The sequence below is a fragment of the Camelus dromedarius genome, chromosome 34 (genome assembly GCF_036321535.1).
Source record: "Camelus dromedarius isolate mCamDro1 chromosome 34, mCamDro1.pat, whole genome shotgun sequence".
Taxonomy (NCBI): Eukaryota; Metazoa; Chordata; class Mammalia; order Artiodactyla; family Camelidae; genus Camelus; species Camelus dromedarius.
The window spans coordinates 11,234,155-11,257,937 of NC_087469.1; the positions used below are offsets into that span (position 1 = coordinate 11,234,155).

General features: G+C 50.0%; 1 protein-coding gene across 1 annotated transcript in view; it reads left to right on the forward strand.

Annotated features, from left to right (window-relative positions):
* Nucleotides 1-23,783, forward strand: part of GRIK4 (glutamate ionotropic receptor kainate type subunit 4) — a 386,960-nt gene that overhangs the window by 360,398 nt on the left and 2,779 nt on the right. The window contains exons 15-19 of the mRNA XM_064482153.1: nt 2,821-2,994; nt 6,459-6,624; nt 7,930-8,155; nt 12,175-12,303; nt 22,721-22,839. Of these exons, the coding sequence (XP_064338223.1) occupies nt 2,821-2,994; nt 6,459-6,624; nt 7,930-8,155; nt 12,175-12,303; nt 22,721-22,839 (814 nt within the window). The remainder of the gene's footprint in view (nt 1-2,820; nt 2,995-6,458; nt 6,625-7,929; nt 8,156-12,174; nt 12,304-22,720; nt 22,840-23,783) is intronic.

The following is a 23,783-nucleotide window of genomic DNA, read 5'->3' on the forward strand; positions in this document are numbered from 1 at the left end:
CCTGGCATCCGTCCCTGCCCGGATCTGCCACAAAATGCTGAATGACAAGAAACAGAGCCTGCCAATCCGGAGAGGGGGACCGGAGGCCACAGTGGCACGGGCAAGGGAGAAGGCCTCCTCTGCAGAGGGCCTGGCCCTTCCCCAGCCCAGCTCTGCCTGTGAAAACACAGCTGCTTCATTGAACGGGAACTGTGAAGGGGGGCTAATGGCAGGAAGGCAGGATGGAGAGAGGCCTTGGCAAGTAGTCTGAGTTGAGACAAGTGGTCCAGATCAGGGGTAGGGGAGAACAGGCATGCTCCAACCCGGCCCCATCCCTGGAGACCAGAGACTGTCCCTGGGCCTAGAGAAGAATCTGAGGCCCCTCCCTCGGCTGAGTCCTCCCAGGAAAGTGCACAGAGAGGGTTGTTGCTCTCTGAGGCTAGGTTGGACCAGCCTGGGCTGCAGGAGAGCCTGCTGACTCTCCAGAAGCAGAGCAAGCTCTCGTGGCTCATGGTCTCGCTCAGACCCCTGCTTCTAGCTCCGTGCCCGGCTCACCATCCCGGAGGAGCGAGAGCCACTCCGGGCGAGCTTTGAGAGGGCTGACAGTGGCTCTGGCCCGGCCTCTTCTCTTCGGTTTCCTTCCCCTTGGGGCCATGTGGCAGGGCTGGGTAATTCAGTAGCGAATATTCCGCGTCTGCAGGGTGTGGTCTTCCCCGAGAGCGTGTCTACCCGGTGCTCAAGGGGGTCCTGTGCTGGCTCCAGTTAGAAGATGGAGCCCCAAGGAACCATGGGGCGTCTAACCCCTGCCCAGGAGGCATTGAAGCACCCAGTCCGTGCCTCTGTCAGTGGAGATCAAAGCCAAGTTCCGGAAGTTGACTGCAGCCCATGAGATCCACCAGACAGAGAAAGGCCCTGCTCACACCCTGGTCATCTTCGAGGGCCGCTGCATGTGCTGCTCGGGCGCCACCTACCCCCTGGGCCTGTAGGCACTGCCCCATCAAGTATCTGTTGTCGTGACGACTGGAGAGGTGTGCGGGAGCTGGCACGCTGTCTGACACATTCCTCTCCACTTCCCCGCACTGTCTGTGGCTGCTTGGGGGGAGCCGTCCCCCCTGAGTCCCGGCTCCACTGCCCCACAGCTCACTCCTGCCCCCTGCGACTGAGCCCCTGTGTGGAGCAAGTCGCAGCTCTCAGGTGACCTAGGGGGCCTGGAAATGCTCTTAGGGCTTGGTTTCCAGACACACACATGCATGCATACTGCCCCCCAGGATCTAGAATTAACAAAAAGAATAACCAAAAAATTGTGTGAAAGGTCTGATTGTATGTCCTATATATGTATAGTATCCTAAATATCTGAGCCTAGGGTAATCTGGCCTAAGGTGGTGGCTTTCAGACAGGGTCTATGGACCGTGGAAGCTCCTGGAAAGTACAGAGACTTGGAGGGGCAGGGCAGCCAGAGCCCTGGGGCCCCAACCCGTCTCCATCCAGACCAGCTCCACTTTTCTCTCATCTATTGTACTTCTGGGTAGGATTTTAGAGGGGGGAAAAATGTTTGAAAACCACTGATCTAAGGCTGCTGTTCCCAAGCCAGCTGATATCAGAGACAGACAAGGTGATTTTAAAAACTTGAATTTCCAAGTCTGATCATCTTAGAATCTCTAGGGATGGGGCCTGGGAACCCGCATTTTTGAGGCTTACTTCCAGTGGCCCATAGGCTTGGGAACCACCACCGAGGGGAGGCACCACAGGGACAAGCCAGCCTCCCAAGGCCACGGAGGAAGGGAGCACATCTCGGGACGCCAGGCCAGCGCAGGCGCATTGGCCGTGTGTTCAGGAGCCAGCAGCAGCGAGGGGAATGTGGGCGAGCCCTGCAGCTCCGCACGTGCAGACCAGGCTGAGCGAAGGCCGGGGATGATGATGACACCCTGTGAACACGCAGCACCGGCCCTGCTCAGCACATGCATCTCACATCGGAGCTGGAAGGCTTTGTGCGGGAGACAGACAGGAGCTGGACAGAGGAGGGAGAGCACGTGTCTGATGGGCAGGAAGAAAGAGCAGTCTAGACATCAGAGGAGCTGCTCAGAGAGGGGCCAGTGTGAGGCTGGGAGGGACAGCGGGAGTGGGTACCTACCATGCTCACCTGGGGAGCCCTGAAAAATACTGATGACTGGGCCTTACCTGGACAGATTAAATCAGAACTTCTGCGACTGGAATCCAGGTGTTGGCATTATTTTAAAAGGTCCCAGGTGAGTCTGAAAAATAGACAGGATTGGGAACCACAGCCTGAGGGACCATCTAGGCCAGTGGTTCTCAAAGTGTGGTCCCTGGACCAGTGGCATCAACATCACCTAGGGACGTGCAGATTCTTCGGCCTCGTCCAGACTTACCTAATCAGACGCTCTGGGGGTGGGGCCCAGCAATCTGTGTTTTCATGAGCCTTCCTGGTGATTCTGACGTACGTTCGGGTTTGAGAACTACTGCTCTGGGCTGAGGGTTTTCAAACCATGGCTCTGTGGGGCCCTAGGGTCTCTCTGTGGTCACTCTGGGGGACTGGAGAAGGCAGAACAAGCAGTTCCCAGCCAGCTACCCCTTGACTTGATTTATTTTGAAAAATTTAAAATGTTTCTTTGATTAAAGAAAAACAGTGTCAGAACCTCATAGTCCAACATTCTCATTTTTCGATGGGAAAATTGAAGTCCCACATTAGGGGAGGGGGTATTGGCTTGCCCAAGGCCATAGGCCGGCTACCGAGGTCCAGAGGTGAGGCCAAAGAGGAGAGCGCCCCCACGCCCCCTGGTGCCCACCCTCCACAGCACTTGTGTGTGCTCCTTTCTCCCGCAGGTTGACCCCCTACGAGTGGTACAGCCCCCACCCGTGCGCCCAGGGCCGGTGCAACCTCCTGGTGAACCAGTACTCCCTCGGCAACAGCCTCTGGTTTCCGGTCGGGGGCTTCATGCAGCAGGGCTCCACCATCGCCCCTCGGGCCTTATCCACCCGCTGCGTCAGTGGTGTCTGGTAAGACCCCCCGGTCCTCAGATGAGCCCTGATCCAGCTTCGGGTGGGCAGGAACCTCGGCTCCACCCTCTGCCTGCTCAGAAGGTTTGGGGACAGTGGGTGGGCCCCCTTTAAGCCATCTTATCTCCCTCCCCATTCTCTGCCGCAGAGGGCTGGATGTAGAGGGAACCAAGGCAGGAAAGGAGACTGAGTGAGAATATGCCTCGAAAGCCCACACCAAAGCTGTTGTAACTTCCTGACCTGAAAATGACCAGCAGTTAAGGGGTGGGGCCTGCAAAGGCATATGCAGATTTATGCAAATATGAACTTGTAGCAGCCTGGCCCTGAGGGAGGAATCCAAGCCCCTGCCACATCGCCCCCTCTCCAACCACTTTCTGGAGCTTTGTCCCTCTGCACCTGGCTCTGGGGGCCTGCTGGACCTGTCCATCTCACCGGAGGGGGGACAGAGGGTGGGAATGCAAGCTCTTAGTCACTCACATTTGGACAGAACCTTGGAGAGAGAGTTAACAGCATGCTCCATGTAGGCAGTCAGCCCGCCTCTGCCCGAAACGCCCTTCTCCTCTTGGCTCAGACAGGTCAAAAAACATGATGGAGTGATTCGATGTGTGGGAAAGCTCTTCGAAACCTGGAAGAGCTACTTAGCTGTGTGGAGGAATCATGCTGTTAGATCGTTATTGGGGGGGAGGGCATGAAATATCAGTGTAGCCTTGAGAGGTGAGTTCCCCATCCTCCCTTAAAAACCTACTGTCGGGTTTGGTGTCACAGCTTATAGGACTTCCAACCTTGGTTCTCTCCCCTCCTTCTCAGCCTGTGCAAGCCAGAGGGCAAAGGAAAGGGCATGGGTGCTGGGGACAGAGGGTGACCTGGACAGTTCTGGAGGAGCCACCGCACTGAGTGATCGGGAGGTGGGAACACAGCTGGGATGGTGACCTCTTCCCAGCTGGGGTTTTTGTTTTCCCTGGTAAGTGACAAATCCAGTAGGATTTTAACCATTTGAGCAAAGTTCTCACCCACTATCAGATAGTTCCCTGGGGTCACTGAGCAGATTACCAGGGGGAGCTGGGTCACACGTTCCCCAGCAGAAGAGATGGTCTCGGCAGGTACCATCACAGAGCTCCCTCAAGATCCAGGAAGTCTGAGCAGAAACCTGGAGAAAAGCAGAAGTCGGCTGTAGGTCTTGATCCATCTCTACCTGGGCTTTTCGTTCCCATGCGCTGCATGTAGGCCCCATTGCCTGCGTCTGTCACCTGTCAGCTCCCGCCCCCTGGGATTCTCTCCTCCAGAGACCGGCTGCCCTGGTGCTGAAGAGGACCACCTGCCCTGCAGGCTGCCAGCCCTCAGCCCACCGGCTCAGCAGTGCTTTCGAAAGCTGGCTGGGGTACTCTGCCCCAGAGCGTGTGTGGGAGGGGAGCTCAGGCCTCCCCAGCCCCGACCTGGCAGTGTTAGTGTGCCCCTCTGCCTCCTGAAGTTCTTGGTTATTAAATCAGGGCCGCTGTTTTTGGTTGGCTCCCTGGGGAGTGGAAGGTCAGAAAACAGGGCATTGGTGGCCTACCTTGGCATCCTCATCCAGAGCAAGTGACAGAAAATGCCATGTTGCTAACGAGAATGCCAGCTTTACAAGTGACAGTGCCCCTTTTGCACAGCAGCAAGTCCCCACTGACCCCTCCGGAGAAAGTGTGGGCGTGATTTGCTTTCTTAGCAGAGGCGATGGGCTTGCCCTGAGCCACCTACGTTCTCTGAACCATCCCTTGTGACCAGTGGCATGAACAGCCACACAGCTGCCCAGGGTAGAACAGACGCCAGCATGGCCGTGGGGCTCAGGGAACCTCCCCAGCCAACTCTGAGTTCATGTCCATATCCAGGGCTCATTAACCTCCAGTGATGGAGCAGAGCAGCTTCTGGATTCTCGCCTCCACCTGGGGACCCTCACCCCCACCACCCCAGCCTCCTCTGGGGGATGGTCATGAGAAACAACTTGCAGGAGAGTGTAAGAGCCCAGGCAGGAGCCAGGAAAGCAGGCTTTGAGGATGGAGGGTCACCCGGCCCTTACAGGTCACCCATAGGGAAGGTGGCCAAATGATTTGCACCCCATACTCAGTGCAGGGACCTGTCTCTACACATCTCTGTATCTCACATTCATTTCATCCTTTACAGATTATTAGTCACTAGTGACATATTATCTCATTTGATCTCACAACTCTCCAAAGACAGGCGGAGCAGGCATTATGATCTCTGTTTATTAGACAAGTGGACGAGCTCAGAGGTGGCGTGTGGCTTCTCCCCAAAGTCTCATAGGCAGAACTGGACAAAGCTGGAACGAAAACCAGATCCCTTACTGGTGGTCTGGCATGTGGGTACACCTATCAAGTTGGCAGATACTCCTGTCCCTTCACTTCAGCCTGCAGGAGTTATTGGACACGGTGGCAAAGGAGGCAGTGGGACTTCCTGCTCGTGAAAACCCACCTGAAGCTGCTGGCAGCTGCGTCCCGTGGCAAACACGATGCCTGCGTTGGCAGTGTCTTCGTAATGAGTGAGGGCTCATTAATTCAGACTCCACTGATTCAGAATTTGGCGATCATCCAACCTCAGTTGTGCTTACATATATCTTTGAACCCCTATAAACAAATGGATTAGGAAGCAGCTCCGTGCTGCTGCCCAGATGGTAGAAGTCTTGTTTAACCTACTTAAGTGAACAAACTGGTTTTAATGACTTTAGCATGCATGCTGTCCGCTTTGCAAAGCTATTCTAATTGTAAATGAGTTCAATCTACCCCATAAAACAACCTTCCATCTTGAAGTAGTGTGACCATTGCAAAAGCGCGTTCTAATACCAACTTCTCAGCCATTCAAAGGTGCTTTTCACCGGCTCATCTTGAAGAGTTGCTGCCCTGACGATTCGCAGAACTGGTTTTAGAATACGAATACATCACTGTGTTACTTGGCCACGTTGCTTTGCTTCTCTGGGTCTCGGTTTCCTCATCTATAAAATCGGGATAAGAAGTTCACCTCCCTGAGTTGCAGGGCGGACACGGGGTAGTGGGTGTGGCCTCGTGGCAGGTGCTCAGTATATGGCGATGCTCTTCGGAAGGTTGGCTGCATCACGAGGAGGCCGGGGGAGCCATCCCAGCTGTACTCTGAATGGAGTCCCCAGAGCTGGCACCCTTAGCTCATTCACTAGCTCACTGTCTCCCAAGCTGTCTCATGTTCATGGGCATGCTTCTTTTGAGTAGTAACCCAATAATCAAGGAAACAAGAAAAAGAAAACCACTGTCTTCTTCCAGGCAACACTGTTCACCTCTGCTGCCATCATATGCCCTGACTCTTTTCTCTTTCCCCACTAAGCCGAGAGCTCCTTCAGTAGACTGCCACCTGGTCTCTCCCATGTCGCAGCAGGACTGGGGATGGGGGCTAAGACTCCTGGGAGGGCCCGGGCAGTGATGGCTTCCTGGTCTTTACCTACACAGGTGGGCATTCACGCTGATCATCATCTCATCCTACACGGCCAACCTGGCAGCTTTCCTGACCGTGCAACGCATGGATGTGCCCATTGAGTCAGTGGATGACCTAGCTGACCAGACCGCCATTGAGTATGGCACGATTCACGGAGGCTCCAGCATGACCTTCTTCCAAGTAAACCCATACGGCCGCTTGCCAGCATCGGGCATTGGGCAGATTACAGTGGAGATGTTTGTCCGCTGGAGATAAAAGCATCTTGCCTAATCCCATTAGCCGTTTTGAACACCCAGCTTGGAGGTTCTCATGGGGCTCATTTTCCCCCTACTCCACAAAATACCCTGAAACGAGGTCCCCGAAACACTTTGGTTTAATATCAGCCTTGTCCCAAAGTGCTGTACATGAATGATTAGTGGTACTTGAGATGATTTTAGTGGTAGAACTATTTTTTAATTGCAAGTTTCATATTTATTTTAATGAGTACTAGAAAAGAAATATGCAGCGAATCTAACCTGTTCTTTTCTTTATATCACTGCGTAGCATGAGGCTAACATTTGCATTTAAATTTTTTAAGACGGCTAAGTTTTATAAGTACTACTTAGCCAAAGCAAGGTTGGAATAATATACCAATGACTGAAGCATAAGGAACTCTAGATTAAGCTGAACGGGTTTCATCGATCCCAGATTAGAGAGGTCTCAGATCGGGACCCTGTTGGCTTCTCTGAGATTCCCTTGCGAGGCTCAGGAGCACCCCTGCCACAGTGGTGACTGGTCACCAAGGCTGACAGCCGGGTCAGATACTGGAATCGTTTCCATTTGCTTCTTCTAGGGAAGCCAATTCCCCCGGAGTAGAGGGTGTCTAACCAACCAAAGACCCTGGAAGTTCATTTTCATGTGGAATAAGTCCAAGGCCTTCAGTTTTGTGTTTCCCATACCAGTCTCAGTTCTGTTTGCTGTTGCAAACGCAGGGCTCGGATAGACCCCTAGAATCCTCTCCGTCTTGTTATTATCTGTAAAGTAGAAGCCAGTGCTGGATATGTGATTGGTAGATGGGCTCTGGGCTGACAGAGGACAGCTGGCCCTGCTCCTTCAGCTGATGTCCCTTGGAAGTCCAGAGTGAACCTGGGTTCAGTGCCTCCACGCTGGAGGAGAGCAGAAGACACGGCCAGAATTTCCATTCTCACTTGGGTCAGAACATGCAGGTGGCTACGGAAGACCTCTGGAGGGTGGATGAGGCAAAACAATGATTGAACCAGTAGGCCATTCACAGCGCCTTCGGACCCTGTTCCTTCTCTGTCTTTCTACAAAAGTATCAAAGCACAGCTCTCTCCTGCCGTTAAAGCGGTGGCAGCTGAGAGATGGCAGGGAGAAGGCTCTTGGCTATCAAGAGGGGGACTGAGAAGCAGAAGGGCCAGACTTTTCAGTCTAAACCCCTGCTTCCTCCCTCTTTTCCCAACCCGCTGGCTTGTGCTCTTTCCCCAGAACTCCCGCTACCAGACCTACCAGCGCATGTGGAATTACATGTACTCCAAGCAGCCGAGCGTGTTTGTGAAGAGCACGGAGGAGGGGATCGCCAGGGTGTTGAATTCCAACTACGCCTTCCTCCTGGAGTCCACCATGAATGAGTACTACCGGCAGCGGAACTGCAACCTCACCCAGATTGGGGGCCTGCTGGACACCAAGGGCTATGGGATCGGCATGCCCGTCGGTATGCGGGAGAGCGGAGGCCCCGCGGGTAGCTCCGCCCAGGCAGACTCCGGCTTCACGGCCCGGCCCCTGTTCCTAGAGCCCGCCTAACGGGGGCTTGAGGCGGGCATCCTTTTTTTTTTCCCCTTTTAATTAATAGACTTTATTTTTTTTAAAGCAGTTTCAGGTTTATAGCAGAATTGAGCAGAAAATAGAGTTCCCCCATAGCCCTCCCCACCCATACGTATATACTCCCCTACCCTCAACATCCCGCATCAGTGTGGCATATTTGGTACAATCAATGAACCAACATGGACACATTAATATAAATAGTTTAATTTAGGGTTCACTCTTGATGTTGTACGTTCTATGGGCTTTGACAAATGCATAAGGACATGTAGCCATCACTATAGTATCATACAGAATAGTTTCATCGCCCTAAAAATCCCCTGTGCTCCATCTATTCATCCCCTCCTCCCTCCCTCTCCCCAAACCCCTGGCATTCTTGAGTTGTTTGTTTTGTTTTGTTTTGTTTTGTTTTGTTTTTAAAAAGCAAACCCACGCACTTCCAGTCATCAGTGATCAGTTCTCAATTCTTGCTTCCTGAAGGGTGAATTGACTAGTTATTAACTGATTAATTACTGAAGGGCACATGGATGCCCTTGGTGGGTTCTTTTGGCGTTTTGTTCTCCCCGTCTCCCGCTTCCTGCCCTTTGGCCATTTCTCCATTGGTTGACATCTCTTCTAGCGGTGGAAAGGGATGGAAGACATAGTAGGACTCAAGGGAGTTAATTTTGCTATTAGTGTCCCTGGGGAATGTTTTATTACAAAAGGAGGCTGATGTGATTCGAGGAGGTGGCTTTCCAATCATCTGTGGGTCTGACGGATCTCTTGACTCCCAGTCAGCATAGGTGGCTGAGGAAGGGCGGGAAAGCTCTGATATTCTGCTTGCTGACCATGCCGTCGGTTCGTTATTGGAGGGTAGAGAAGTCTGGCTTCCAGAAAGGTACTCCAGCTGTGCTTTCTAAAGGAATATTCCTACTTTAGGCCTTCCCCTGCTGATGGTCCCTCCACCAGCAGGTGCAGGGGAACACTTTTACTGCTCATGATGATTGTGGAGGAGATCTGAAAATGTTCCCCAGGTGATCTGGACTTGCACCCTTCCCCCACCCACCATGGAGAGCCACGTTGCGTAGGGCCATCCTTGTCCAGGGATGACCTCAAGTGTGTCCTGCTCAAGGCAGCAGAGGAACAAGCAGGCATCGAAGCCATCAGATCATGTGGGGAAATTGATACGGAAATTGATGTGGCCTGTGCATCTTTGTTGTTACCCTATACACCCTTTTCTTGATCGTTGCCTAACTCAGAACTCTCTAAATTATAGACCTCTCTTATACCTGTGTTGTGTGAAGGGCATGGACTGGAGTCAAGCAGATCTGGGAATGCGCCCCTGTTACTGGCTGTGGGACCTTGGATGGGTTATTTAACCTCTCTGAGTCTCAGTTATTTCATTTATAAAATCAGGTTACTAATAGCTACCTCACAGCATTACGATGAAGGTTAAACCCAATAATCTGGTCAGGTGCTTACCAAGTGTCTCACACTTGGCCTGTTTTGGGGAACATCACTGCCCTCCCCATCTTTTCCACTGTTCCCTATGATATTTGATAAAAGCAGATGACTTCTTAAAGGCTGATCAGAAACAAAGCCAGTGAACAGAGGCAATCACATGGTTCATCCTTGAACTCTGTAAATTCTGACGCTCGCAGCTCTGTAAACCAGAGGCCTCACTCTGGGCACCTGCGTACTCTCCACTGAGCATCATATTTTATTGATTCCATTAATATTACAGATAATGGGCCCCTCTGAGAAACTTACTGGCTGACATTTTGTTTCAAGATGGTGGCGTGAACCACAAAATGAACTTAAGGTGCACCTTGGTAATGCTCTGGCAATTTAACAAATTTAACTGAAATGTCAAGTGCTTCCAAAGTTTTCAAGGAACAAATCTATAGAGAGTTGACATAAAGCAGCCTGGCTCTAGACATTTTCATCGATCACCAAGGAAAAGGGGAGGGAAATGCATTTGGTCCGTAACAGGTGTTTCCACATGTGTTTTCTTACTTAGTCTTAGGTAGATGTGGTCCTTCCCCTCCTAGAGGATAGAACTGAGACTCAGAGCTGATAAGTTACTTGTCCAAGGTCACAGAATGAGTAGAGAGAGAAGCTGGGCTTGAGCCTAGGGTGCTTGTCTCCAAGTCCAGCATTTCGCTCCCCAGACCATGTTGCCACATGGGTCCACCAGCTCGACAGGACAGGACAGACAGGGAAGGTGAGCTGTGGGCTAGCCCAGGTTCTTTGATCAGGCAGAGAAGAGCATCGCACAGTCCACTGATGAGACAGAATTTAGGTCCAGGGAAGTCAAGCATGTGTGTCATACTTGAGTGGTAAGTAAGGGCGTGGCTAGAGAATAAGCAATGTGGTTGGACCCAAGAAAATTGAGAGAAACAGAACAAAGAATGAGGTGAAAAATTGGGGAGTTTAGGCACTAAGTAGGCAAACATGGAGTAGGCAGAATAATCCTTTCCTGGGGCCCGTGATGTGCTGTTGAAGTTGGGTTGGAGATGCCTTGAAAACTGCTTGAAATGCTTGTTGGGCTGGACAGCTGTCTCTACACCTGGAAGGCTCATTAATCTCACCCCCTAACAGCATCTGTTAGGTCAGGAAGCCATCACGGCAGATGTGTGTTAAGTGCCTACTGTACATGAGGTGCTGCAGGCTTGGGGTTTGTATGTCCGAGCGTCGTCGTAGCTCCAGCAGGGAAGGCTCTATCCATGGAGTCACCATGGGCTGTTAAGAGTCCTGAGCGATCTCGGAATGGAGCTAATTCCTTAGCTGTCAAAGTGCAGTCTGTGGCCCAGCGGCAAGGCACCACCTTGGAGCTTGTGAGAAATGCAGAGTCTCAGCCCCCACCCAGACCCACTGAGTCAGAGTCTGCAGGTGGACGAGATTCACAGGGGATTCCTGTACACGTGAACGTTTGAGAGCATGGGTCTATTTCTTCCGGCTTCTGCCTGTATCCTTCACGAGAGCCCTTTTCCCTGGGGCCTCTGTCCACATCAGGCCTTCACAGAGCTTGGGCAAGAAAACTGGGCAGCTGAGTGGATTCCCAGCCTCCTGGCAGCTTTTTCTTCATGATCGCAGGCCTCAGCCTGTGCTGGGGCATCGAGCTTTCCACGGTTTCATTTAAGCCTGTTTTTGTGATTAAACCTAAATTCCAGAACCAAAGCTCCTTGACCATATTCCGTTCTGAAAATTAAAAAAAAAAAAAAAAAAGAATTGCTCTCAACAGAGGCCTTCTGTTAAGGAGGGAGGGAGGCGTGGTATAAACGGGGTGATGGACGGGGCAGCTGTGAGGGCTGGGGATGCCCCAGACCCGTTCTCTGCACAGAAGCAGGAGAGGAAGCTTCCACCCACTCTTGAGGGCTCTTCTCTCAGATGGTGACAGCTCCAAGTAAACCACTGTCGGGTGTAACGTAGTGAGAGTTACAAGTGCCTGAGAAACTAATTTAAATGAAGTAGGGAATAAACAACTGGCTGAGAGGTTTGTGTCCCAGAATGTTTCCCTCCTTGGCCTCCTGGAGGCAGGCGGATCGGGAGCATGGCAACCAGCTTCCCGCACTAACTCACATAGAAAGCGGTGGCGCCCAGATGGGGAGGTGGGTGGCACAGCTGCCTGGAAGGCTGTCACTTGATGCAGGCAGGCAGGGGTCTTGGCCATGGACTGGGCATCCCAGCCAGTGTGGAGAGAAGGAAACAAGAAACTCCTGAGTGTGCCCCGTGTGGACCCAGAACTCGCTCCTTTCCACGAAGAGTCCTCGGTGTGAGTGAAGTGGAGAGAGCACGCCTGCAGGGACCCCTCTGTCACTCCCCTCCTATGTCACAGGGGCAGGGTGGCGGGCAGGTTTACTAGGAAGGGAGCTGTGTGATGCAGACGAGGGCGCTCACCTCCTGTGTCCCGGACTCTCCTGTGACCCACAGGCTCGGTCTTCCGGGACGAATTTGACCTGGCCATTCTCCAGCTGCAGGAGAACAACCGCCTGGAAATTCTGAAGCGCAAGTGGTGGGAAGGGGGCAGGTGCCCCAAGGAGGAGGACCACAGAGCCAAAGGTAAGGGCCTCCCCTCCTGCCCGGGGACCCGATCTGCTCGTCTCCGGTGCCCGAGTTCCAGGTAATGACTGCTTGGACATGTGGAGAGCAAGCCTCGGAAGGGCCAGGCCGGGACTGGCTGGGATCAGTCCTGCCCCGGAGTCTTGGCTCCTGCCGGCTCACAGGTCCTAGAGACCCGACCTCCACCGTGTTTCCAGAGTCCACCTCCGCCCCAACACCACCTCTTCCACCGGGCTCTGCGTGGCCTATCGCATGGCTTATCGTAGCCTGGTCTCCTTTCCTTATTCGCGCCCCTCGGCAGTCTGTTCTCCACCAGTAGCCAGAGGGGTTCTTTTTACGACCCACATAAGATTGCAGCCTTTCCCTGGACCAACCTTCCAGTGGCTTCCCATCTCAAGCAGATCAAAATTCAAGCTTTCTGTGGCCTCCAGGCCCTGCCTGTTGCTCCCTTGGCCTCCCCCTTTTCCTTCTGTTCCCCGAGCCTCCCAGCCTGCTGCCTCCTCAAGGCCTGCATGCTGCCCCTGAGGATGCCCCGTTAGAGAGGTCTTCCCCTGCAACCCCGCTCACCTCGGCTCTGCTCTATTTTTCTTTTTGGAGCTTATCGCTCCCTGACATGATGCTTTCTATTAATTTGTTCGCTTTCTGCCTCTTCTACCAGAACGTAAGTTTTACGAGAGCAGCGTTTGTCCACCCAGGGCTGTCCACTGGGCTTGGCACGGGAATATTTTATTGAATGAGTGAATGAATGAATGGGTCTTAAATCCAGCTGGATGAAAAGCAGTCGCTGACGGACACGTGTAGTTAGGAGTGCCAAGGGTCCCTGAACACCCAGCATCTTCTGTAGGGGGAACATATAGCCTGGCGTGTCCAGATAGTCTTGGGTTACACCTGTCATAGATCAGTTAATGCCTGTTCGTTATTTTTAGCGTGCCCTTTCATCCTCAAAATGTCCTGGTTTGGACAATAAATCATATGGTCAGCCTAGTAACCTGCCGCAGCCTTGCTAAAATATGCAACGAATTTACCTACACACGCTCTACCCCTGGAGGCAGCTGAGGAGTAAAATGAATGATCTGTGTGCCTGGCTCCCCGCTCAGCATGAATGATTACCCAGGATAAGACAGTGAAGTGGTGTCTTTGTGCTTCTAATTGTCTCCGTGGGGATCTTGATCCCGCAAGGGGAGGGCTGGGGGATGCGAACCTGCCGGGGCAAGCCCTTTGTAAGTTAGAGGAAACATTGCCCCTTCTCTGGTGGGAACCCAGGGAGGCCACACGCTTCCTGGCTGTCCACTCCCCAAAGGTCAAACGTGGAGGAGACTAACTCTGTTTGTTGGGAAGGAAAAAGAAATGGGGGAGGTACAGAGAAAAGTATCCGGAGACTTTTGTGGGTTTGAGAGATTCAACTAGATGTTGAAGATGCCCAGGACCAGAATAGGAAAGGAAGTGGGGAGGGGGGCATCCAGGCAAGAGGCACCTGGTGGAACATAGAGGTCACACTCAGAAATTGGTTTGGGTAAGTAGGAGGAGGCTGGAGTGAAGAGGGCATTGAAAACCAGGTGAAGGCATTTGGACTGCAAACCAGTGTGTCTCAAACTGTCCCGTGGAAGGAATTAATGACAGAGGAGACTGAGTTTGCCCTCTTGGGGATCTGGGGACTCAGCCTAAAGCAGCCCAACATACCTGGAATTTCCTTAAAGTCTTCTGTGTTGTCCTAAAAACACATGTGAATTTTACACTTTACTACATAATACAGGCATGTTTATTTAATGTTCTTACACCTCAGCAGAGACAATGTTCTTAGAAGCCATGGTTTTTGATTTGCTAGGAAAGGATTTTGGAATACAGAGGCCAGGACCTGAAGGAAGCCTGGCTTAAAGCTGACACTGGAAGCTTAAAGAGCCAGGCCGCCCGGTCTGCAAGGCAGAGAAGGAGGGGCCCTGGTGGGAGCAGGGAGCTTCTGAGCAGGAAAGGATACGTGAGAATGTGGAGTGTCCCTGCAAAGGAGCCTTGTGCCCCGCTGGGAGATGGAGAAAGGCAGATACAACTCCTAGATTCATGGGGAATTCCAGGAGGTTAAGAGATTTTTGCTTGCTCCTGAAGTTTGGCATGCCCCAGAAATATGTGTCATGCTGCGGTAGGGTGGGGGCATGAGAGATGGCACATGGGGACCCAGGATAGAGAGGGCCCTGCATTTTCCTGGGTCCCAGACAAGGATATTGGAAGTCTAAGTGGAATCTAGCATTAAGACCAGACACCTAAACCTCCCACACTCCTGACACTTAATCTCCTTCCCACCCTCAGACCTGAAATGCATCCAGGAGGGAAGGGGGAACAGGGAAAACATGGCATTAACTGAGAGTGAACCTGAAATTTAAACAGAAGGAAGTCTCTATGTTTTTGGCAATCAGGTGGAAATAGGAGTTTGAGGTAGAAATTAGGTACATTTATAGAAAAATTAAGCTGTAATTTTTGCAGAGTGGTTGGTATGGGAAATTCTTCCCCATCCCACAGAGGTTTAGGAAGACGGACTGGACGGCAGAGTTTCAGGATGGATGAAGAGGGGAGACAGGGAAGATGGAAAGGAGTGAGCATGAGGCTTCTCTCCTCTCAGCACTTGGAGACCCAATGTTCCCTGGCAAGGAGAAGAGAACTGAGCAGATGAAGAAGGGAAATAAACAGCGGAAGTCATCCTGCCCAGGTCCCATGTGCTTCAGAAGATGCTAGGGTTCTATCAACTAGCTGATGTTCACTTGCCTCTATGCAGTCTTCCTTTGCAATGAGAGGGTGAGCTGTATTACTAAGCGGTGATGTCCAAGAGGGAGCTATCTGAGAGATGCTGTGCAAATCACCCTAAGAGCCAGGGCTTGGGCTCCCATCCCAGCATCTAGTGCCAGTTTAATGCAGTGGCCCCAATTCTGCCGTGGCTGAAACCCAAACAAACATTACTCAGACAGGCTAAAAGGCTTTCTGGCTGAGCAAAAGTCCCCGTGAACTCCCCCAAGCCAGACCAGAAGCACTAGCCTGGAAGGAACGGAACTGCTGCTCGGTCTCTGACAAATTAGCCATCAGACTTACAGAATGCAACTCACTGTGCAAGAGACCCCCATCCTGTGGCAGGAGGACAGGCTCAGCAAGACCCAGAAGATCTCTTCCTCCGAGTCTTTCACGGTGGTCAGGAATGGAAGCACAGGACTGTGTTTTCCTTGGGTCTCAAATTGAACAAAGAGCAGTCTTTTTCATATGCTTTCCAAAGCAACTGCTGAGGGATCTTTTTTTTCCGTGATTGGAATCAGTTGGCTTCCAGATGTGCCTAAAGGAAGGAGGGGAAGACGGAACACGCAGGGAGGGATGGAGGTGAAGGGAACTATGTGTGTGTGTGGAGGGGTCATTTTCTCAGAGACCTCCGAGAGTGACATCAATTAGAAGGTAGCAGACGATGTGCGGTGCCTCACTTAATCCTCTTCTACTTTGTTATCCTATTAAAATGTGAGAATTTCAGAGAAGAGGATCTGACTCTACCCCACTTCTAATCCAATATTACAGCTCCTGCATCACTGCCAAATTCCAGAGAAGAATCCTAACATTGGGATGATGCCACCGATCCCGAGTCTTTTTGCCAGGTCTCACTTGGCACTGGTGAGAACCACAACATTACCCCTTCACTTCCTCTCCCCCTATTTCTTTCCCTGCCTCTAGCTTGGTGACCGTCTCCCCTCATACGCAGCTGAAAAATGAAATGGCAGATCATGTGGAAGACTGGAGAATTACAAAAAGGAGCAGGCTTCATTCCAAGCTGCTTCATTTTCTTCTGCCTTGCCTTTTCAAAAACATTTATTTTATTTATTTTCTCACCATCTCCTATAAAAAGAAATATCGCTAGCCACTCGCAGATGCCAGCATCCCAATTCAAGGGGATTGGATTACCGAAGGCTTTGCAAAACAATCGCCAGACAAAAAGGTAGTCGGTGAATTCCAAAGAAATTAAATACTTTTATCTTGAAAAACAGGCTCACAATCAGGCTTCAAAGGAACATAAATATGCCACCAGGCTGTGAAAATCAGGGTCCCCTTTCAAGGATGGAAAAGAGGCCGGTGGCATTGACTCACAAAGTCCTTAGAGAGCAGGAAGTTTGCTGTCTGGCATAGCAGGAATGAAAGTGTGAGACATCTTAGCGAGAGTGGGGGCCAGTGATGAGGGGGTGGGGCAATTCTGGGGACGTGTTCCTCCCTCTTTCTTTCTGGGGACCCAGCACTATTATCCTGGTTCTCTGGTTTCTCTGGAGAGAGCCAGGACTGGAAACCCGAATATGGGTGTTCAGACAGTGTCTCGAAGGGATGTTTGCAGAGGAAGCCTCTTCCTAAGCAAATTAGATTGATTGTGGAGAGACAGAGAAACTCGGGGGTGGGAGCCAGAAAGCCTGATCAGGAACAGAGGCAAACTGCGACCCAGTGTGTCTGCATCAAAGGAGGTCAGCAATTATAAAGACGGCAGCCCCACTTTGTCTGGAAAGTGAGCCAAAATTAAGTCAATAAATCATTGATTCAAATATTTGATGTAATGTTCCCAAGGAGAGAAAGGGATTTTGTAAGTGGAATTAATGGCTTATCCATAGGACCCTCTTTTCCAGGGACTCTGGGGTGTGGGGTCCTAGGAATGAATTCAGTCATCCGGGAGCCAGGCTGAGTTCTGTAATTGCACCCCCGCCACATGAGGGGCCATGAGGGACCCAAGTTCTGGGGAGAGGCGGGGTAGGGTAGGGATGAGGGCTCAGGCTCTGGCTTCTGTTTGGATCTGGTGCTTGCCAGCCATGGGGCCCTGGGCAAGTTTACCTGATTCTAGGACCTTGGTTCCTTGTCAGGAAGATGGAGGTAAAATGTGACAACTGTTAAGATGGAATGAAAAGGTTTAGGCTGGTAAGCTCGGTCATAGTAAACATTCACAAAGGGCAGCTCTATTTCTATAAACATTAGCTGGGCAGTCAGGTTTATCTAGATTTCACATCCTAGCTCCAAAGGCCTAGGCAAATTTCTGAAGTTATCTGAATTTTGTGTTTCTTTAACAGTAAAACGCTCTTCCAGTGGGCCTTCTTTATGGTATTTTTGATGATAATTGAATGAGATAGTGAATGTTTCTTTAAAAATGAGATGTTTGAACTCATATTTTGATAAATTGTGAAGTGCCTCTCCCATAACTTGTGTTTTGATAAATTGCAGAATTTATCAGATGCTTCTCCCATCCTTCATATGTTCTGGGTCCCTGTCCCTACTCTGTCACTCTCTCCAGAATCTGCTAGGTCTAGTCAACAGATGCCGCAGTGAATACAAGAAGAAATGGCAAACTTAGTGTTCCACAGGCCTCAGTAGCACAAACATGACGAGTCGCTTTATAGTTTCTGGGAAGGTCCCACACGGGCACGTGAAGTTGCCATTTACAACAGATAAGTCCACGGAGATGGGACCGTTTAATGTATTTGCGTGGATGTAGGTGAATGTGACTCTGAAATTGTAAGTGCTTGAAAGTCATGTTGGTCAAAAAGTGCACGTTCTTGTCAGATGTTTTCGATGTGGAATATCGCACAGAACTTCAGCGCCTGGCACAGCGCTCAGTCCCTGGAAGCTCCTTAAGAAAGGTGTGTTGACTGACGTCAAAGACTAGATACACTGTCCCTTGGTGGGATTGTGGCACCAGTCTCTCCTCTCTCTGCACCTGCTTCTGTGGCTCCTGTGGCCTCTGCCTCTTTGCTTTCCAGGCTCCTGTTCAAAAGGAGCTTTCCTGCATCAGAGTTGCAAATTTCCACAGTGCTACCTGGAGACACGCACCAGTTTTAAGGCCTGAGACATACTTGCACTTGAATCCAAGAAGTGATTATTTGCCGATGAGAAGGCAGGGCAGGTGGGTGGATGGGTGGAGAGTCAGATCTATTCAGAGATACCCCCTTCCAGGTTGCCATTCCCGTCTGTAGTTCTAGACACAAAGAAAGTTCTTCGTTTGCACTTGTCAGCTATCATTGTGTTTGTGGACAATCTGTGAGGGACCAACCAAAGTTAGTCCTTAATCAACCAGGAGCTTGTGGGAGAGTTCGATTCCATTTCAGTTAATCCAGTCATTGCCGGGGCAGAGCTAAGTCTCGGAGACTCAAGTGTCAGGAGAAGATCTCAGTTGGAACGCCGTCTGTCTTGATGGCTTCTGTGTGGTCCTGTCTGAAGAAGGGAAGGGAGGGGGTGATGAGGCGACCCCCCGGCCGGTGTGGAGGCATCTGTGGGTACCGCGAGGGCCTTGGAGTCAGACTGGAGGGAGTCCACCTCCGAGTGATGACTGTGAGCCGGGGAAGGCATCTGACTTCTGGGAGAGTGACTAATGACAGTGTTAAACGGAACTGCTGCTCCCTCCTAACTCCCGCTTCCTGCTCCCCGCTCCATCTGTTTCTCAACCCAGACTCTGCCAGCAATCTCTTCTCACCTCCACTTTCCAATAAATTCCTAAAGGCATGAGCGGTATACAAGCCTGGCTCCTAGGGGGAGGGAGCCACTCAGCCAGGAGTCAGCTGGCTGGAGCCAGCACCCTTGGTTAACATGCTGGCCCTGAAACGCGAGGAGCTGGGAAAGAAAGGCTGTGGGGTGTTTCGGTGACTCGTGGTTTCTACCAGCATCCTGTTCAAACCTGAGCTTCTCCAAGAAGCTTTCTCCAATCTGATCAAGATCATCCCGACACAGATCACCTGTCCCTTTAGAGCTGTCCCTTCTGTCCCCGCACCTGCCCCGGACCACGTACGGTCAGTCCCTGTCGCTGATTGTCCACGTCATATTCTGCCCCATTCTGGCCAGCCACTCAGTGCGGTCTGGGCCACCTGCCTCAGTCACCAGGCTGGGAGCACTCGACAAGGGCTGTCACTCTTTACTATTATTTTAAACAACATTTAATTAGGAATGAGTACATATCACACTATGGAGCTAAAGCTTTTGGTAATTCAGGATTACACTCTGCATTTTGATAATGCAGGCTTCTCCATCTGAGATGTCTTTCTCTTTCTGTCTGCTCATTTTTTTTTTCACCCTTTATGGGGCTCTTATGATGAGCCAAGCCCATGATTGTGGGATTACAGAGTTGACCAAACATGGATCTTTCCCTCAAGGAAATCATAGTCTAATGGGAAATCCAGAGATAGCACATTAAACTAGTGTATTATTTCATGCAATATTAGATTGATGCACGATGTATCAGAAAGCTTCTGATCAGCAAGGTCACTCAGACAACTCTGGAGGGTAGAGTGGAGGAGGACATAGCTATGAGCAGGAAAATCAGCCCTGGAGGCTGCTGCCGAAGTCCAAGCAAGAGATAGTGGGGGCTTGAACCAGGGGAGTGGTAGGAGAGATAGAGAGAAGGGTAAGAGATTGAAAAGAATTTAGGAGGTAAAATCAGCAGGACAGTGCATGGAGGAGAGGCAAGAGACCAAATGCAGGGAGAAGGGAAATGTGCCTGAGAGCAGGCAAGGGCAACCAAGAAGACTGGAGGAGAGCAGGCAGCAACGGCTTTATAAAAACCCAAGAATGAGGAAGGAGGGTATAGCTCAGTGGTAGGGTGCATGCCTAGCATGCACAAGATCCTGGGTTCAATCCCCAGTACTTCCATTTAAATAAATAAAAACCTAATTACCTTCCTCCCCCAAAACAAACAACAAACAAAAATGCCAAGAAGGGGGTGTGGTTGACAATGTCAAGTATTACAAGAGGTTTGATCAGGACTGGAAATTTTCCAGTAGGTTAGAAACAAAATGTTCATTGGTGCCCTCGGTAAGCTTGGTTTTCATGGTGCAAAACAAAATTGCAAGGGATGAGGAGTGACTATTCGGGGGAATAAAAGTGAATTCAGAACAGAATCATTTTCTCCTTCAGATACCCTAGACAGACTACCTAGTGCCTAAAAGCTTTTCAAGCGTCCAGAATTATGTTTGAGGTCTGAAAAAAAATTATTAGCTCCAAAATGCAAAAAGAAAACTGCAAAATTAAAATAAGACGTGTAATTAAATATCTCCAAAATGTAACATTGTTTCGACTTCATTAATTTTTTAATGTAATATTCATAAAAACTTCATTACATTTAGAAACAGTTTTTTTTTTGGTTAGATTTTTCTCCTTTTGCAAACATGCTCTTGTATGCACAACGATTGCTGAGAAATCACCACCAATTATAAATTAACTGTTTCTTGCCACTCCTTCCCACCAGAAGCAAAAAATTTTAAATGCATTTAACATAAGATGTGGGTGCCTTTTCTTCTACTTGCTTCCCTCGGAGATGGGGGCCTCTAAATGTAAGTGTTTTAAGGGCTGTCTTAAAATAGTTCTGATATAGACAACTGTTTCAAAAAGCTTGGCCAGGGAAGGAAGGAAAGAGAAGGGTGTTCACTAGGCAGAGCTGGAGGTGGAAGAAGGATTTTTATTTTTCTTTAAGAAGGAAAGGACGTGAGTGTGTGTGTGTGTGCTGAGGGAAGGAGCCAGTGGGGAGGGCTAGGGGGGTGACTGAGGGTGACAGGGAAAGCACTAGAGCCCAGATGGCAGAATTGGGCCCCATGAGGACACCTCCTCTGCAGGAACACAGGGAGAGGTCAAGTCCCTTCAAGGGCATCTTAGTCTTTTTTCTACATCAGGCAGAGCTGTCCCAAGGCTATAGGAAACTCTTGTACCTCAAGAGTCACTTGGGGTCCTGTTTGCCTGAACAGGTCGGCATTCTTGGTATCACAGCTGTCGCTTCCTCGTCACTGGGAACCCCTCCCTTCCCCAGGGGCGGGCTGGAGAAACTAGTCTGTCCATGATGCTCAGAGGTACATCCCAGTGCCTGTTCTCACTACCCCTACAGCTGTGGCTGGAGCAGCTGCCTGCTCACCTCAGCTAGGTCCTTGAAGAGTCCCCTTAGGTATCCTTTTTGTCCCCCTGATTTTCCTCTGGTCAAAAACCTTCTGTCCAAATGGTCCTGGTTGGAGGGACAGGTGTTCAAATGAAGCCCAAGCACCTTCCTCTTGGGAGGTGGAAATCTACTCCAAACCCTACACGCCTTCCCTAAGAATTGAGTTTTTAAGTTACTTCTTGGTTTTGATTATTCAAAACAGAGGATCTTGGATTCACACAAGTACTCAACAGCCGGCTGTGTGGACCTGCAGACCAGAGTACAGAGTCCATTGGACACATTCATTCTGGGAGCCCTTGGAGCCACTCTAGCAGATCATTAGTGTAGGCAGCCGCTGCATCGCGCTGTGCTATTGCAAAAATAAAACAAAACAAAAAGCAACAGATCTCCATTTGAGACTTTGTGAGAGAAAACCCAAGACATCTTGAAATGGCTTGCTAGGGCGATTTTTCCAGCTTTCCGAAGTGCAGAAAGTAGTGTCAGGTTTCTGCTCCTGAACAGTGGCTTGTCTCTGAGTGTTGTGTCAAGCTGGCTTTCCCCGACACTGACATAGCTCTGTGCCCCGTGAAAACACTGCTGGTTGAACAAACACTCAAACGTGCAGGCATTCCAGAACAACACAGGACGCAAGCTACCCTCTTGGCATTTTCCTGAATGCAAGGATGCTTTTTGGTTTATGATCATGGCCCCTGTTGAATCAGGGTTTCATGTGTTTATGACACTCCTAAAGTTTAGATTTCTCTAGTACCGAAAAAAAAAAAAGCTTCCAGTTACATAGCTAACTCAGAGTTTGACACTGGAAATAAAACAATCACATGATTCTACAGATATCATTTGTGTATCGATTAGCTGCCAGGTATCATGCTAGGCAGTGAGGTTATAACCAAAAACTATGCTGACTTCAAGGAACTTAGCCTTGAATAATACTTTCCAAAATACCAATTTGCAAACAGATTTGAGGCCTGGCTAGAAAAGAATCACCTGTGAAATGCATTTAAAAATAAAGATTCTTGGGCCCCATCTTCAGAGATAAGGATTCAGTAAGTCTAGGGTAAAGATGAAGAATCTGTATTTTTAATGAGCTTCCCAGGTGATGTTTTCTATCCATAGCTTGGTTAAGACAGTTGCTTTATGTCAAGCAGACAAAATATTAGGAAGATCGACTAAATTTTTAATGAAACTGTAGAATTTACTGGCATTTTGGCATCACATCTCTACACACGAGATCAAATTTTGCCTTAGCCTTTTGCTTAAAGGGACCACCCCTCCCACCCCAGACAGCCTTCGAAAGCTTCTCACCAGTCCCCTCCGCTTGCATCTAATGTCCCCTCCCCTCTTCTACTCCAGCTATGCTACATTTTTTTTTCCAAAAGAACAATTGCATCTCTTCCAGGAATGCGTGTGTAAAACATCTTCGGGTTCTGGTTGTTTAAATGCCGTGGAACATTTTTGGTAGAATGATGGTGTCTTCCAGCTCTTTTACACTATTTTTGGTTTGTTCTCACTTTCTTACAGGACTGGGAATGGAGAATATTGGTGGAATCTTTGTGGTTCTTATTTGTGGCTTAATCGTGGCCATTTTTATGGCTATGTTGGAGTTTTTATGGACTCTCCGACACTCAGAAGCTACTGAGGTAAATCTTCTAAGGGGTATGACTGATAGTGTTGGCAGGCGGGGCCAAGTTCACAGGCGCACGCACGTACAAAGGTCATTTCAGACGAACCTGTGAAACCCCATAGGAGGGTGGGGAGCCCACAGGACAGCGCAATGGAAGGAATCCCCATTCCGAGGGTGCGAGATCTGGGTTCGTGCTTCATCACTTACTAATCATGTAGCCAAAGAGAGGGCGGGTAACCTCTCTGGGCTTCAGACTCTTCTTTGAAACAGCCCAGCAAATAAATAATGCGAAAAATGTTTTAAGAAAACAAAGTCTTACACAACTACAATTTAAGATGTAGTATAACGAAAAGTAGGCAAAAGTGCCAGGTTATTAATGGAAAACGATGGCTTTGGCTCTTCAATCTTAAGTATGTTTTTGCCTTGCAGGTAAAGCGTCTAGAGATATCCCAGTTCATGAGGGCTCAGAATGACTTCTTTCTTCTCGGGGATTTTGAATACGTTTAATCCCCAAACCCGGGGCTTAGAAACTGGGTTAATATAAACTTCAATCCAGATGGAAGAGCCTAAGAAGGAGGAATAAGACTTTATCCCATTCTCCCTCCACTCTGCCTCAGAGAAGGGGCACAGATGCTACGTACTCCTTGCATTATTTGGTTTTTAAAGTATATTGGCCTCTATGCCAATCTCCCAACTCTGGATGGACCTGAAACCTCCTTCCCTCATTGACACTGGAGAACAGGTCCTAACGGTACCTAACAGTACAGCGCCCCCTACAGGCCGATGCAGTCCAGCCTCACGCGGGGCCTCAATACAACACCGCCTGCCAATCTCTTCCTTTTCTGTGCCTGGCTTCTTCCCCACTTCCCAGAACTTGCAAGCCATCGCCCACTCCTCACATCTCTTGGCTCCTTCATGCTTAGAGGTTAAGCTTGCCTCCCGCCTCACCAAAAATCAGAG